This window comes from Lissotriton vulgaris, chromosome 5 (genome assembly GCF_964263255.1).
Source record: "Lissotriton vulgaris chromosome 5, aLisVul1.2, whole genome shotgun sequence".
NCBI lineage: Eukaryota > Metazoa > Chordata > Amphibia > Caudata > Salamandridae > Lissotriton > Lissotriton vulgaris.
In genome coordinates, this window is record NC_141693.1 from 1,325,995,713 (window position 1) to 1,326,013,796 (window position 18,084).

General features: G+C 42.9%; 1 protein-coding gene across 4 annotated transcripts in view; it reads right to left on the bottom strand.

Moving 5' to 3' along the window:
• The window catches only part of FKBP5 (FKBP prolyl isomerase 5), a 940,582-nt gene that overhangs the window by 547,078 nt on the left and 375,420 nt on the right, over positions 1–18,084 (bottom strand). For 3 of the 4 annotated variants that reach the window (XM_086923252.1, XM_086923254.1, XM_086923253.1), the window contains one exon: positions 630–772. In XM_086923252.1, the coding sequence (XP_086779378.1) occupies positions 630–772 (143 nt within the window). The remainder of the gene's footprint in view (positions 1–629; positions 773–18,084) is intronic. The other variant, XM_086923255.1, reaches the window with a different exon arrangement.

Sequence of the window (18,084 nt, forward strand, 5' to 3'; positions counted from 1 at the left end):
AAACGGGGCTTATCATTTGACGGGAGACCTATCTCGTTCTTAGAAATCTTGGGAACAACAATGGGATATTCAACCACGTACAAAGTTACAAAAACCCATTGAAAGGCATCCTAACTTATGACCCCGTTTAAATAACCATATAATATCAAAATGTGGACACATTATCACTATGGACTCACTTTGCAAAATTTTGGAAGACTGTACCTATAAAAGCGATTCTTAAAATAATCTTGGGTAGTGTGGTGTATTATACAGCCATAGTTCTATTCGGTTGCCTTTATTATACTGTTTTTCCACGTTTTGCCACTCACTTGAACATTGCCTCATCTCACTTTGCACAGGCAAACACTTATATGTATAAATGTCTACATAGTCAGCTGATGTAATTTGTGTCACATCTCTTACCATTTTCAGAACTCAACATAAATCTACAAATCTTACAACTCTTTGTCAGTATGCGAGCCATCAAATAGTCTGGAATTTTTTAAGTCGTTTTTTACCTTTCGGCATACAGGTGACTGCACACTTATATTTGTATGCCCCCCCCCCCCCCCACCCACATGAAGATGTGCCCATTGTTTATGTAATTCTTCAGAATCTAAAGTTCTTAACAAGCACAAAATAAATACCTCAAAAAAGAGTGTTGCATTGGGTGGGATTTTCGGGACACTGCCGGCAGAGCCATAGGCATACTCCGGTTTACACTGCAAAAGGCAAATCTCCCCTTTCGTCATGGTGGCCACACCAATGTCCCACGCTTTGATAACCTGTCCTGAAAGAAAAAATAATTAATTTAGGTCCATTGTAGTTTCAGATGCGTTTGCAAAGAAGGCATACATTTATCAAACATACTCATTAACAAAACACCTTTTTGGAACAGAGGTTCTTCTCCCCCTTTAAAGTCAAATCCATCTAGTTTATTTGAATGAAAATTAGGGCCCTCATTGCGCTGGCTGTCGGATGAGTGTCTGATCGCCATCGCTGCAGGATGGAGACCGCATGACAGGTAGTAGGCAGCTCGCCCTATCATATTACAATCTCACTGCTGGGAAGGCAGTTGGAAACATGCATTTTACTATTGCGGCTTGTGCGGCAACTGGAAAAGGGTGGCTACAAGGGATTTTGTTTTTTAGTTTATTCAAAACAATTTCAGTGTATTTTTTCCTTTCCCTTTTCCACTCTTTATTTAATTTAGGTATATATGTATAAGAAAATGAGCTTTTTATTAGGCTTCTTATGCTAGATTTACTACTGTGATTCAAACTGTTAAATATAGAAAGGTTACCTAACTAGCAATGTATAACCCCCCCCCTTTTTTTTACTAAAGGAAATATTTGTATTGTTCATAGAAGAAAGAGGAAGTTCTAGATAAAGGCTTTCATACAAATATGAGCTGCCCTTTTGATATATTGATCGCTCGATATGCATGTAAATAAGATTAATTGATACAATGGGTTTTCAGTACAACTCGGATAAAGTTACAGTTATAAATGTGCACTGTTTTGATTTGTATGTGTATAACATTAATTGATCTGTGAATGACATGGCACTCAAATGTAACGATAACGGGTTGAAATAAGAGTATATATGCCATTTATATATTCTGAATATGTCAAATTAAGTATGTTTCCAATTTTTGCAGTACCGCGATTTATTGGATATAGACCTTTTTCAAAAAACACGGACGTTTATATTCCTATGTCATTAAAAATATTTAAACGTAGACACTATGTAGTACCTCAATAATGTAAATAAGCAGTATAGATCATACGTTTACCAGCCACTACACGATGGCTGATGCGCACAGAAAAAGACACTTGACAAACACCCGACAAGTCTGTTTATTTACTTCCGGGTTGAGGCATTGTAATAAATGAAGAGGATGCAGCAGGTTCCGGTAAGAGAAGTTTATTCTTTAAGGTGATAACTCCACCCGTCATGGACGTCTGGTCTCCGTGAAGCCGGTGGTTACAATGGCAAACGGACAGACTCAGCCGTCCATGCGCGAGGGAAGTAATTTGAAACACAACACAGTATACACGGGCCGTGGCTCGTGGATGCACATTTCGAAAGTAAACAATACAAGACCTAGGCTTTGGCTCGTGAAGTGGACGGGAGTCGAACCCACGAGCCAAACCCACGTCAAAGCGGCAAAGCGAGCCAAGCCCAGCATTACACCACCTTCCCCCTTACAACAATCAACAAAATGAAAAGAGAAAACATAGGAAATTAAAATGGATTTAACCACAAGCAAAACAAATGCCTAAAATTTAACGAACTCGTTATATCTCTCAGGAGCCCTGATGTGTCTGCCGAAAGAAGAAACTTTCATGAGAGTAGGGGCATCCTGGTTAATAACAACGTTTGGAGGATCCAGTGAACCCTCCCCTAAAGGTTGCCCCGAAGGCTGAGGGGTTTGTGAAAAAGAATGGTTAGGAACACCAGAACCAGAAGGCGCATCCATCCAAAAACTCCAATCCAAATTACCGGAGTTACCATTATACTTCCTGCCTTTGATAATTTCTGCTTGGTGATCAGAGACTTTCACTAACTGGCGTTTGTTCCACCAACCCTTTTTGCCCAGAAAGGCTGCTCCTTTACTCAGTTTAACTACCTGAACAGGTGCAAAAAATTTTGAGCGTCCTTTAACTACCCTACCTGGATTCTTGATTAAAACCCAGTCACCAACCAGCAGGTCCACCAATTTAACATCTCAAGTACCATCAAACTGTAACTTCATCTGACTCTGTTTTTCTAGAACAGATTTCTTGACAGACTCCAGATCGATAGTTTTACCAGCAGAGTCCTGATGCAACCAGGAAGGAAATAAAACAGAACGATTCTCTCTACCTCTCAGTAAGGAAAATGGGGAAACCCCAGTCACGCAATGAGGGGAGGTATTATAGTGCCATACTTTTTGTTTTACGAACTCATCTACACTGTAACCGCAAGAAATCGCCGTCTGAACACCCTCTTTGATCACTTTATTCCCCCTCTCGACAAGACCATTCGAAGCTGGAGAATAAAGAGAGACTTTGAGTTGTTTGATGTCTAATTGTTTCAAAAATTTGGACATTTTATCCGAGACAAAATGAGTCCCGTTATCTGTGACTATAAACTTGGGAGATCCCTCTAAATCAAATACCCTCTTGAGAAAGGTTATTGTGGAATCTGAATCAGGAGATTTAACAAAATCAAAGTACATCCACTTTGAAAAATAATCCACCAAAAGGATAATGTACTTATTCTCTTGTTGAAGCATAGAATATGGTCCTGAAAAATCTACCCCAACTTTCTCCCAGGGAGAGTTAGGAAAGTCCGTTGGGTGAAGAGGGACTTTCAGTGTGCGCCAATGTTTGTCGGATAATAAACACTCTGGGCACGAGTCAATCACATTTTTAACCTGGACATCAATTGAGGTCCACCAATAGTGTTGTTTAATGCGCATAGAGGTTTTAGTTGTCCCCAAATGCCCATGATGAGCCTTATTAATAATAGACTCTCTCAGTTTAAAAGGAGGGACAAATTTCTCACCTCTTCGTACTACGCTCTTCGTTCTCAACAGACAGTTCCTCAGAAATTTGGGCAAAATTACGTAGATCGCCATTCAAACTTCTCGGTTCAGGCCAACACCGGGTGGTAAACTCTATAACTTTTAACAACACATTGTCTAAGGCAGTGGCTTCTCTCCAATCACCCTCGGAAATCACATCACTAATTTCATCCACTGCATCCACAAAGGTTACACATTCGACATCCTCTACAAGGAAATCCTCCTCATCGTCCTTGTCCATAGCCATTCTAGATAGGCAATCAGCCCGAAAATTCTTGCCACCAACAATATGCTTAACAGAAATATTGAACTCTTGCAATTTTGAGACTAATCTCATCAGTCGTGCTGACATGGACGCTGAACTGGATTTATTAAAGATGTAAATTAGTGGCTTGTGATCAGTGACCAACTCAAATCTCCTACCCCAAATGTACATTTTAAACTTGTGGACCGCCCATGCACAAGCCAGGGCTTCTCTTTCGATAGTACTGTACCTCTGTTCGAATTCTTTGAGTGCTCTAGACGCAAACGCTACAGTTTGCTCCTGACCATTAACCTTCTGTGTAAGAACTGCCCCTAAACCAGAAATACTTGCATCCACAGTGATAACTGAAGTGGCATCTTCTCTGAAAGCATGTATGGCTTTTGCAGAAATAATCATCTTCTTGATCTCACAAAAAACCTTGTCTAACTCCTGTGTCCAAACAAAACTAGACCCTTTCCTCAAAAGCTTCCTTAAAGGTTCCACTATTTGGGAGTACGACTGGACAAACCTTGCATAATACTCTGCAAGTCCAAGGAAGGATCGTAAGGCATCTTTATCAGGGGGAGGCTTTGCGTCTTCAATGGCTCTAATGACTGAAAACTTGGGAGTGATACCTTGGTCAGAGACTGTATGCCCCAGATAATCAATCTTGTTAACTGCAAATTTGCATTTGTCTGCGCGAACAGTCATATTCCTAGACATCAAAATTGAAAGCACATTTCTGAGGATAATGTCATGTTCGTTTAACGATTTGGCAAATATCAAGATGTCATCAAGGTATGCCTGCACACCCGCTATCCCTTGAAACAACACATCCATCAGCTTCTGGAAAACGCTTCCAGCAGACGCTAACCCAAAAGGGAGGCGAAGGAACTTGAAAGCTCCGAATGGAGTGATAAAAGAGGTAAGTTCTTGAGATTCTTTCGCCAAAGACACCTGATGGTACGCTGACCTCAGATCGATCAATGAAAACCATTTAGCGTCGCCTATGTTAGCCAGAAGCTCGTGGATTCTTGGTAGCGGGTGACAGTCAACAATAATGTTCTTATTTAATGAGCGTAAATCCGCACATAATCTAATTTCCCCTGTCTTTTTGCGGGCGACTACAATTGGTGCGACCCATTGTGAAGAATTGATGGGAGAAATGATGCCTTGTTTACACAAATCATCCAACATTATTTTTAATTCGGATCTGACGCTCAGTGGAACAGCCCTAACTTTATGAGCTATTGGTTGCGCACCAGGTATCAGTCTAATCTTGTGTTCAAAACCTTTGACACTCCCTACCATTTCTTTGAACACCGGTTTAAATTCTGATATAATTTCTTGTACCTTTGCATTATGATTGTCAACTACAGCAATGGGTAAATCAGTTTTAAAAGTAGGTAATTTCCCAACTTTGATGGGATTCTCATCACCGGGAACTAAATAAAGACCCATCCTGGCTAAGTCTTTCCAGCCCACGATGTCTTTACCTTTTTCTGCTACATAAATTTTAGTGACAGTCTCCCTCCCCAAACATTGGACTAACCCTTCAAAGTACCCTAGCATGTTAATATTCTTCTCGCCAAATGCTAGTGGGTTAACATCAGATTCAATCAATTCGACTTTTTTGTCCCATTTTTCGTAAAAAGTTGAATCTCTAAGAATAGTATACGGGGAGCCTGAATCTGCCATGACTTGAAGGTGTACATTATCAATAATAGCTGCACATAGAGGGCCCTTAATAGAATCAATGTCACCATTAGAATCAAGAGTTACAATAATGTTCTTAAAAGATTCAGAACATGCATCAAAGTCTACCATATTAACATTGGGGGGCTTCTTCGCGAATCTGCAAACCCCTTGAAAATGCCCAATTTTTTTACAAATAGAACACCGCTTCTTGAGAGCAGGGCAATTCGGAGCGTTCCCTATATGATCTTTTGAACCGCACCTATAACAAAAATATGTTTTTTTCTTTTGGTTAAATTTATTGGATTGGACTCTGCTTTTATTAGAAATGGCACACAGAGTTTCTCCTTCATCAGAGTCGTAGCAGTCAATAGCATTAACCCCCTGTTTGGGTTGATCCATTACAACTTTGCTGGTTAAAGTAGAGCGTTCGATGCTAAGAGCAAGGTCTATGACTTCAGTTAAAGATGGGTTCTTGCACCCAAGAATTCTCTGCTTAATCTTCCTTGAAGCGCAATTAAATACGAACTGATCTCTAATAAATTTATCAGGAGAAGGTTCGAAATTGCAAGTGATTGCTAAAACTCTGAGTGCAGCGATGTATTCTTCCACTTTCTCATCCTCCTTTTGCTTCCTGGCATAGAAATTGTGTCTCTCTAACATAATGTTAGGTTCATCACAAAATTGTTTTTTTAACCTTGCAATGGCTTCAATGTAAACGTTCCAAAGGTTATCCCCACTTTCATCTAGTGAAATGGGAGGTGCTATAGGAACAATGCTTTTAAAGATTCGTTGACCAGCTTGTCCTAAACAACCAAAGAGGATAGCGAATTTTCTTTTGTCAGAATAATCAGCGGCATCAATAGCCACTAAATGGTTCTCAAACAACCCAAACCACTCAGACCAAATTATGTCTGGAGTGCCTGGTTTGTCCAAGAAAGGTGGAGGTTGAGTAATCTGATGCCACTGGTTATTAGCCATGTTCAATGCCAATGTAGAAGTAAAAGGTTAATAACCATTAAAATCATAGAAATCTAAACATTACCAAGGTGTCGGTTTTAAAATGAGAATATGCAATTTAAACAAAGGACAAGGAGTTTAAGGTTTTAAACACGACTGTAACGTTGTAAATATGCTAATTCCAAAATGAAAAGCGTGCGTATCGCTGTGATATGCTGTGCACAATCCTGTGATTAACTGTTGAAAGCGTGCGTGTCGCTGAAATGACACGCAATGGTTAAATGTCGATCCAACAACAACGTGCGTATCGTTGGGGATGACACGTAATGAATAAATGCAGATCCAACAACAACGTGCGTATCGTTGAGGATGACACGCAATGAATGAAGGTTTAAACAAAATTAATTGATTAAATAACGAGAGCGTTGTAAGTTGAAAGCGTGCGTGTCGCTGAAGTGACACGCAATGTTTTCAATTACAACGTGCGTATCGCTGGAGATGCGCTCATCAAAGAAACACTTTCAATCAACACAGTACCTTGTCGTCGTGTTTTCAGTCTTCACCGATACCTCAATAAAGTTGTTGTACGAAGGAATATCCAATGAGGTTGATCGAGTAGAAGAAGATTGTAACCGCCCAATAGGAGTCGCTGAAAGAAGAAACTTAGAAAAGCAACTCCGCTGATTGGAAAAGCGGTAGCTTCGTACGACCAATGAAATTACTCGAAATTGACGAGGTGCTGAATCCGGAAAAAATCAGCGTGGGTGGGGTGGAGTCTCCCGATCGTCGCCAAAATATGTAATAAATGAAGAGGATGCAGCAGGTTCCGGTAAGAGAAGTTTATTCTTTAAGGTGATAACTCCACCCGTCATGGACGTCTGGTCTCCGTGAAGCCGGTGGTTACAATGGCAAACGAACAGACTCAGCCGTCCATGCGCGAGGGAAGTAATTTGAAACACAACACAGTATACACGGGCCGTGGCTCGTGGATGCACATTTCGAAAGTAAACAATACAAGACCTAGGCTTTGGCTCGTGAAGTGGACGGGAGTCGAACCCACGAGCCAAACCCACGTCAAAGCGGCAAAGCGAGCCAAGCCCAGCATTACAGGCATTTAAAACGGGAACTCGCTCCCAGCATTCTCGTTGTCTTATCAACTCGAGACTACAAGGGATTGTGAAAATACCGACCAGAGACTCTCCTTTGACTTTCAAAAGTAAGTACTTGCGCCCAAAACTGAGCATTAAAATGTTAAACTTTGGGTGTAGCATGTCTCACCGTCGTTTAAACATTGATAGTTTTTATCCCCATAATTTTGTCAGAGAAAGACACTATTAATTAGAAACTGTTTTGACTCAATGCGTTAAAGGTAGAATGCACTTATCCTGCTTGACCTACTCTAAAAGCAAGCTGCTCGCAAATCTGCTCGGTCATGTTTTTGCGTATCGATCATCATATGAGCATTATATTATTAGACTTATGGCATCTTTTTCGTTTGGTAATGCTTAAATGGCACAATCCTTCTTTTAATAAAAAGTACATTAGAAACGACCCTGCACTTATGCGTTAATAAGAAAGAATCCATTGAGCTTATCCCATAAACAAGCTGTCTTTAGGACTGCCTCACTAATTTCCTGTAAAGCTGACATCTAAGGGTGAATGGTTATACGAATACCGATTTTTCGGCAATACGGACTGCTTTTGCTGAGCTATCTATATTTCTCTCGGAGAACCTGCAGTCTAATGTCACTCTGGCGAACTGTTGCTCGAGACTTATTGCCTTTACTAGCTCGATATAGCTATATAATGGAGCTAAAAATAACAACTAACAACAATCGTTTTTAAAAAAAAAGAAGGATGACCTTTTAAACATTAATTCACAACGAGTGCATATACTTTTTTACTACAGATAGCACGATCGTTTACCTGGAAATAAAGACACCAGGATCACGACATCGCTTTAATAGCTCTAATTGCTGATAAGAGCTTTGGCAGGTATGTGCCTAGAAATTCCTGCACATCTCTCAGTCAATGATTACTATTTATTATACACGGAAACTGAAACGATATGTATGATCTTGCAGATTCTTCGGTTTTAAATGTATCCAGTCTGAAGATCAGCCCCAGACACTAAGTTGACTGAAGTGAGTTTTTCATTTCTTTTTCGTTTTGACTTTCGGATCAATTACCTTGTAATTGAAGCTTAATCCATAAATAGAACAGTGGATTAACTACTGTTTCAGTGAGAGAAGGGTCTGATCTAAACATAGAAGCAATTGTTTGAGCTCAATCCATGAAATGTACTACTATTTGAATAAGAAATTGGTCTGATTAAGAAAACAGACTATCACAATAGAGCAACAATGGTTTATCCATAGATTAAAGTCACATTACTATGATGGTATGCACACAGTTTGAATGTTATGTATAGCATGTAAATAGCTAGTTGATGTTGTCATTGATTTTTGGTGATACAACAATTTAATTGTATATAATTGTTTTTGTACATAGGGGGTTTTTACTTGATGAAATACTAGTCCTGATGATGGTCTTATAAAACTCAAGAGAAAAGACCGAAACGTCGACCAAAGTCATCAACTTCTCAGCTTTCACGCATTGAGGGACACCTTTATACATCTTTGATTTTGGTCTTCTTCTTCAAATTTTTTTAGGAGCTGATGAAATGTTATGAACTGATTAGTGAATATAGATACACTGCTTTGCATGACTTTTATTCAAAGTTTTGTTCTATTGTTTGTCCCCACGATTTGTTCTTTGTGATTTACTCGAATACAATTTATTTTAAACATAACTTCTCTTGGCTGTGTGCTTCTTCTCTTTTTGCTCTACTTTTTACTAGATTGAATATATTATTTCTAAAGAAACTGTTCAACTAATGTCTAAGTAATCCTGTGGATACATTGGGCTTAATTATTTAATGAGCCTACGATTTAAATACACTGAAATTGTTTGAATAAACTAAAAAACAAAATCCGTTGTAGCCACCCTCTACATAAACTAACCATTGCCCAAGCCTACAAGGGTTTATTGGGCTTCCCCATGTCCTTAAGATTGCAACTGGAAAAGGGCCGCAGCACAAGCAGCAATGGTAAAATGTATGTCTACAAACACCACTTAGTGCCAGGCACATGGTACATGGATGTTTAGAGAGGCACAACATGTGCCCCCCTGGCTCCAAAGTGGAGGCCCAGAGGGAAAGGGGGCCCTGCTAGGAGCCTCCAAAGTCCCTTCCTGTCTGCCTTTACATGGCGGTGGGACTGTCATGTAAAGCCTGAGGGAAAGGGACATCCTAATCCCTACGGTGGTGCCTCCGCAGACACCGCCTCCATTGTAGGGATTAAGCTACAACCGTCACCCTGACCGGTTCCTTGAGCCTATCGGAGGTGGTATATTTCCTCTCACCCAAATTGCTCCGACTGCCGTATCTTAATCCGGCGGTCGAACCAATACACTGAATGTCGGAAGGACTGCCACGGAAGGACTGTCGGTGTCGGTTTGCCAGACACCTTAATGAGGCCCTTGGTGTGTCTCTTTATCTGTTGGGACAGAATATAATTCCCAAAATATCGTGTGGACAAGAAATCGCATCAAGAATATGAAGGACAAAAATATAGTGAAGGTTAAGTTTCTATGGGTAAGAACAATTTTACTATATAAAACTCTACATATATGTACCATGACGATTCATCTATCTTCATGGTACGTAGATGTGGAGTTAAGAATAGTAAATCTATACTTACCTATTTACATGTACCATCTTGATATTTTGGTCCTCGATTTTTTTGACACGATGTTCTGTCCTCATGATATTTTAGCATCAATATTCTATCAGGCAGGCCATTTTTGTTAACAAATATCTATATTAACAAAAAAAGAAAAACCTGAGGTGGACTCCAGAATACATAATTCAGAACATTATGGTCACACTACTCCATAAAAAACCTACTTCCTCGATCCATTTTAAATATTGTTCTCATAATGCCAGTACAAGGCATGCAGTTTCGATACGGGCAGGGGAAAGTGGAGGGGAGATGGCGCCAAGGCAGAGGAGCAGGGAGCGTATTCAGGAGGCAACGAAGAAGACCGAATGCCACAGAACTAGTGGACCTGTGCTTTAATATGCAATAGGAACAAAAGTTACTTACCTGTAAACTGTGGTTCTCCAGTATTGGTGTCTTTCATAGATTCACATGCTTGAATATTCCCCGTCGTCGAAGTGGGAGTCCCACGGTACATAAATAGCAGTAATATATATGCATGTATACATGAGAAATATCATAAATAAAAAATACATATATATAATGCAATAGAAATGTAAACCTGACAAAGTACCATAGAACAGAATAGGCCCATTGAAAAGCCCAAGGGAGAATTCACTTCAGTAACATATTAGAGTCATTATGTGTTGGTCCACATTCCAGCCAATCAGGCTGTAGCCTCCTCTAGAACCTTCTCCTCAGAAGCCCCAGTCCTCAGATTTTCGTAGCACAAGTAAGTACAAATGCTTGAGGAGAAGAGAGAGAGCCTCTGAGGGGAGGATGGGAGGGTCGCATGTGAATCTATGAAAGACACCAATACTGGAGAACCACAGTTTACAGGTAAGTAACTTTTGTTCTTCTCCAGTATTAGGGGTGTCTTTCATAGATTCACATGCTTGAATAAGAATAGAAAACAGTAAATCATACATTAGTCATAAAGGAATATAACAATTAAGTCTTGGCAAATCATATCACTTAATAAGCAATTTTAAAACCAAAACATGACAAAACCTTTATGACTGGAGGCGGGTAGCAACAGAGGCTCACCTTTATCGGAAAAGATTCCGCAGCACCGCTTGACCTACTGCCGCATCCGCGGCATCTGTTGATTGCAGGCAGTAGTGCTTCGTAAAAGTATGGCTGCTAGACCAAGTAGCAGCTCTGCAGATGTGTCTCAGAGGTACCCCCGCAAAGAGGGCAGCAGAAGTCGACACAGCTCTCGTGGAATGAGCTCGAGCCGGAGCAGGAAGGGGCTTGCCAGCCCGTTGATGACAGTAGGATATGGCAGACGATATCCATCTGGTGATAGTCTGTTTGGTTACAGGTTGTCCTTTGCACACTGGGCTATATGCTACAAATAATTTATCAGTCTTTCTAAATGTAGCTGTGCGTTGAATGTAAAATTTGAGGCAGCGCTTCACATCCAGAGTGTGCAAAGAGCGTTCCGCTGCAGATTGAGGTGCAGGGAAGAAAGTCTTAAGGACAATTGGTTCATTGAGATGAAAGTCACTGGGAACCTTAGGAATAAAACTGGGATTTGTTCTCAAAGTAACAGCCTCGTTGGAGAACTGTAGAAACGGTGGCTGTATAGTAAAGGCTTGGATGTCGCTGACGCGCCTGGTGAGGTCAGAGCAAGCCAAAGAGCCACTTTCCAAGTGAGGAATTTTAGATTGGAAGAATGGATGGGCTCGAATGGAGGCAAAAGTAGTTGAGACAAAACTAAGTTCAGTCGCCAAGAAGGTGGGGGCCGACGGATTGGTGGGAACATCCGAAAAAGGCCCTTGAAGAATTGTCTGATTATCCTGGAAGAGTACAAAGATGTTACGCCATCATGGCGAAAACGAGAAATTGCAGCTAGAAAAACCTTTAGAGTGGAGTGTGATAGTCCTGATCTTGCTAGTGACAAAAAGAACGGCAAGATTTGTTCTGGCTGAGCACACATGGGATCCAGTGTTTAGTGTCTTAGTGGAACACCAAGCACAGAAACACTTCCACTTCAACTGGTAAGTCTTGATGGTAGATGGGGCGCGAGCACTTGCTAGTACTGCCCTACAATCCTTGTCAATATTCATGTGTGCAAATTCATTGTACTCAGATTCCAAGCATGAAGTTGGAGATATGCTGGGTCCGGATGGCATATTTGACCTTGTTGCATCGTGAGAAGATGTGGCAGAGGATGCAATTGTATCGGATGTGTCAGAGAGAACAGAAGAAGATCTGAGAACCAAGGACGTCTCGGCCATTTGGGTGCGATCAGGATTATTCGACACGGTTGGAATCTCATTCTGTGTAACAGACGAGGAATGAGCGGCAGTGGAGGGAATGCATAGATGAAGTCGTTCGACCAGTCTATTGAAAAGGCATTCCCGCTCGACTCCTTGTGTGGATGCCGGCTCGCAAACCGTTGACACTTCCTGTTGAGAACAGTTGCAAAGAGATCCAACTGTGGTCGGCCCCACTGTCGGAAGATGAAATCCAACGTTGGTTGGTTGAGTTCCCATTCGTGGTTGTCCGAGAGGGCTCTGCTGAGCGAGTCCGCCAGCACATTGGCCACGCCTGGTACATGGACAGCTTGGAGATGTATTTGCTTTTGGATATCCCAATCCCATATTTCCTGTGCCAGTTGTGACAGCACGAGAGACCTTGTGCCGCCCTGTTTGTTGATGTAGTGCATGCTGGTGGTATTGTCCGTCCTCACCAGCAATGTTTGTCCCTGCACTACTCTCTGAAAGGACTTCAAGGCCAAGAAAATCGCCAGTAGTTCTAAGCGATTTATGTGCCAAGTGCGCTGAGACGCCGTCCATTTTCCCTTCACGGACATCCCGTCGAGATGTGCCCCCCAACCTTCTAGGGAAGCGTCTGTCGTTAGTGTAAGTGTTGGTGGTTCGTCTTTGAATGAACGACCTGTCGCTATGTTTGGAGGATGAGCCCACCACTCCAAAGCTTTTTGAATGCGGGGCGTTAGATGGATCTTGTCTTCGAACGACCCCGATACCTGCTTCCACTGGCTGTCTAGTTCTTCTTGTAGGACTCTCATGTGCAATCTGCAGTTGGGAATCAGTTGAATGCACGAAGAAGCCATGCCGAGGAATGATTTGTACATCCGGACAGAAACGTACTGTCTTGACTGCAGGAACTGTACTTTCTGTAACATTCGGCCCTGTCTCTCCTGTGAAACGAACACTTGCCCTAGCCGAGAATCGAGCGAGGCTCCTAGAAAATCTCGCTGTTGAGATGGTTGAAAGTGTGACTTTAGGCAATTGATGGAGAAGCCCAACGTTTCGAACAGGGATATGCAGACTTGTGTGTGCTGTTCCGTTAATTGAAAAGTCCTGGCCTTTATTAGGCAGTCGTCCAGATACGGATAGAACTGGATGCCCTGTAAACGCAGGTAGGCAGCCACCGGGGCTAGAATCTTGGTAAATACCCTCGGTGCTGATCGAAGGCCGAATGGTAGGACCTTGAATTGATAATGAAATTGGCCGACTGTAAAACGGAGGTATTTCCTGTGCCTGGGATGAATAGGCACATGGAAATATGCATCTTGAAGGTCTATTGTTGAAAAGTACTCTCCTGGAATGAGGAAATTCAAGATTTGAAGTGGGGTTAGCATGTGAAAAGTCTTTGATGCGATGAACTTGTTTAGAGCTCTCAAATCTAAGATGGGGCGCCACTCTCCTGATTTTTTCTTCACTAGAAAGAAACGGGAGTAAAACCCCCTGCCGCGTTGACCTTGCGGTACCAATTCTATGGCTCCTTTCCTGATCATAAGCTGTACCTGGGCCAACAGTTCCTTGAAATGGGGAGAAGGTGGACCCGAAGGCGGGCGAGTGGGGGGAAATTTCGTAAATTCCAGGGTATGTCCTTTTAAAACAACGTCCAAGACCCATCGGTCGTTGGTAATGTGCGACCAATTGCAGAAGAACTTTGAGATTCGACCTCCAAGATGCACAGTTGTCTCACTGTTTTTTGTTGGTGTTCGCACCACCTCTGTAATTGGACTTACACTGGTAAGGTCTGGAGGTGGATGAACGACCTTGGGACTGATAGGACCCCCTTTGTCTGTTATCATGGTAATTGTATGCTCGATATTGGCCTGTTCCACGAAAAGTAGAGGTTCCTCCTCCTCTACCGCGTGCTCCACGAAATGGCCTTTTCCGATACTGAAGAGTTGTCAAGGACTTTGCTGTATCTGTGTCCTTCTTTATAAGTTCCAAAGCATCATCAACATGCTTACCGAATAAAGATTCACCGTCGTAAGGTAAATCTAACACTCTGGACTGGACTTCTGGACGGAAGGTGGTTGATTTCAGCCAGCCTTGACAGCGCAAGACTGCAGCACCCGCTAGTTGTCGGAAACCAGTGGAGGCTATATCGACGGCACAGTCGATTAATTCTGCTGAAATTTTTTCTCCTTCGAGAATGATGGCCTGTGCTTCATCCCGGATGGAGTCGGGCATTTGAGGGATCAGACCAGCGATCTCAGACCACATTTGACGGTCGTAGCGACCTAGAATGGCTAAGGCGCTGGATGCTCTCACCGTTGCCGCTGCCATAGTGGTAAATTTCTTTCCAATTGAGTCTAATTTACGGCCATCCTGATCAGGCGGAGATGTCAGGGGTATGGCTGGATTCCGAGATCTTTTTTGTGCCGCCTGAGTGATAATAGAATCTGCCTTAGGTTGTGAAACCAAACAGGCCGGAGAAGTAGGTGGCGCTTTATATTTTTTTGTCCAATCTAGGTAGAACGGCTGGTATGGAATTAGGACGTTCCATCAACTTTAGACCTTCTTCCCATATGTGGTCTATGATAGGGATGGTATGCGTTTGCCGTTGAGGTAAGTCCTTAAAATCATACAAAAAGCATTCCGTTTGTTGCGCCTTGATTGTTAAGTGGAACCTTTTCGCAGCACGAACCATAAGGTTATGGAAACTCGCGATATCCACTGGTGGCGAAGCTCTTGGTGATGCCGGTGGAGTAGAGGGTGTCTGTGCCCTATAATTGTCCCATTCCTGCATGTCATCATCAGTGTCATTATCCCCAGTGTTATGAGGAGTTTGATTCTCATTATCAGTATCAGGACAAGCACTTAAAGGAGACGTAGGCGCGACAGGCGCCGGAGCCTGAGGCCTAGGTGCTGGAGACTGTGGTCGAGGTGCTGGAGACGGAGGTCGAGGTGCTGGAGACGGAGGTCGAGGTGCTGGAGACGGAGGTCAAGGAGCTGGAGACTGAGACCGGTGTACTTGAGGTGCCGGAGAAGGAGGCAACGACGGTGGAAACCTACGATTGTTGTCGTCCAGCATATGTTGCAGGTTTTGCACCAATGACAGAGGAATTTGCGTAACCTGTTCGTAAGTTGTTGGTTGTGATCTATCGATTGGAAAAAGTACATTCCCATCTTCGACGTTATTATCCACATCCTCATCCTCATCACTGTAGTCTTGACATTTAATGTGTAATTCAGAAGGACTGGATGCTGGTTCATAAGTTTGATCCATTTCAGAATCATTTCCGGACTCCTCTTCTCCAGACTGAAACAATTTTTCCGGAGGCTGAGATCACTCCTGACTGGACTTAACTGTATGAGTGGTACAGTCTTGAGAGATGAGGCAGTAACCACTTTGAAGGTGGTAGTAGTCTGTAGGGGTTGGTGCGTCGTCAACGAGCCCGTCGACGAAATTTCCAAAGTCTTAGCACCCCCTGGTTGTCTTTGCGTCGTCGCCGCAGAAGCCTGCGTAGGAATTAACAGCTTACTCTTGGTCGACGAAGATTTTTTGGTCGTCGACGAGGCCGTCGACGAGTTTGCATTCTTCGCCGTCGACGATGAGGCTTTCGACGATGAGATAGTAGCCGTCGACGAAACAGTCATCGACGGGGTGGTCACCGTCGACGGAGATGTTATCGTCGACGGGACAGTCGTCGACAAGGAAGATCCGGTCGCCGGAACAGGCGTCGACGATGGTGGTTTGTTCTTCGTCGACGGAGGAACCGTCGACGGAAGGCACGTCGACGATGATTTCTTTGTCGACGGTTTGATCGACGAGATCATAATAATAGACGAGATGGGTCTCACCTCTTGGCTGCTCGTCAACGAGATGGTCGTCGTCGTTGCAGAGCTGGTTGACAGGGAAGAAGTAGTCGTCGATGTTGAAACTGCCAAAACGGACTTTAAAGTCGCTGAAGACGTCGCCGGACGCGTCGACGAGCCAATGCCCGTTTTTGAAGAGGAGGGCATAGTCTTGGGTCTAGACGCCAGAGAGCCAGGTCCCGTAGGCGCGCCCTGAAGCAAGTCTTGTGGGGAGACATCCTTGAAAGAACCCAACATTTTACTCTTTTTAAGAAAAGGAGAGGGAACTTCAGTCTCAGACCCACGCTTCTGAGAGGATTTTGAAAATCCAGATGACATACTCTCAGCATCGGAAACCACATTCTCAGATGTTTTCAACTTCTGTAGCCACAGAAGGAGACGGGCCTCTCTATCCCTCAATGTTTTAGGGGGAAAAGTGCGACAGAACTTGCAGGTAGAGGCAATGTGGTCCGGGTAAAGACAGTAAATACACTTACTGTGTGAGTCCTCATGAAAAAGGCGCAATTTACCACAGGATGGACAAGCCTTGAACAAAGTTTTCTTAGTAGAAGACATTTCTGAAGAAAAACAGCTAGAAACTGGAAAAAACTGAGCAGAGCTCAGGGAGACTCCCTTCACACGACGTGCGGTAGAAAATCTGAGGACTGGGGCTTCTGAGGAGAAGGTTCTAGAGGAGGCTACAGCCTGATTGGCTGGAATGTGGACCAACACATAATGACTCTAATATGTTACTAAAGTGAATTCTCCCTTGGGCTTTTCAATTGGCCTATTCTGTTCTATGGTACTTTTTCAGGTTTACATTTCTATTGCATTATATGTATGTATTTTTTATTTGATATTTCTCATGTATACATGCATATATATTACTGCTATTTATGTACCGTGGGGCTCCCACTTCGACGACGGGGAATATTCAAGCATGTGAATCTATGAAAGACACCCCTAATACTGGAGAACCCAAGTTCCACGTAACGCAAGACTCTGGCATGATGACGAATGAGGCTATAATTGCATAAGAGAGCATCCTTCACACAGAATACCAACTAGAATGAAATGCAAGTAAGTCACAAAAGTATCACTGGGAGTTCCTTATGCCCTCCAAGAAGGGCTGAACCGCCTCAGTTTTGGAGAAGACATATTTACCCTAATATAACACCCTTGCCTCCCGGTACTCAAGAGACAAGACTGTACACTCAAGGTTAGGAAATCTTTGTACCTCAGTACATATCTCCCTCTTTCCTTCCGTATAGTGTCTCCATACTGACGTTTGGGATGGGTAGAGTGTGCTTCTCTTGAAACCGCATGTCATGTTTTAAGATGGGTGCTTTGTTTAGCACTGATTCATCTGTCACTCAGAATCACCTATCACTGCTATAATCATGCCACGCTTGAAAGAACCATTACTACCAGACTGTTTAAAGAGCATACAAAAGCCCCTTTAATAAAATCTTGGACAATGTGGGTAGAGGAAGCCAAATAATCCAGAAAGAAAGCACACATCACTGACACAAGGACAAGGCCTTCGTACATGGGAAACCCAGAACCCTTCCCAGGCGAAAGGCTCGTAAGATACTAAAAAAGACAGCAGCCACCCACCTGAACCCCTCCCAAACTGAGAGGGAGAGGGAAGAAGTCCTACAAGTAGAAACTGACATCCTGAAACACCTGAGGTCGATGCCAGAGAATCGCTCACATACCGCGAATATGACTGCTGAATCGGAACCAGACTCCTCCCATACAGTTTCCAGTTGCCAGCCATAACTC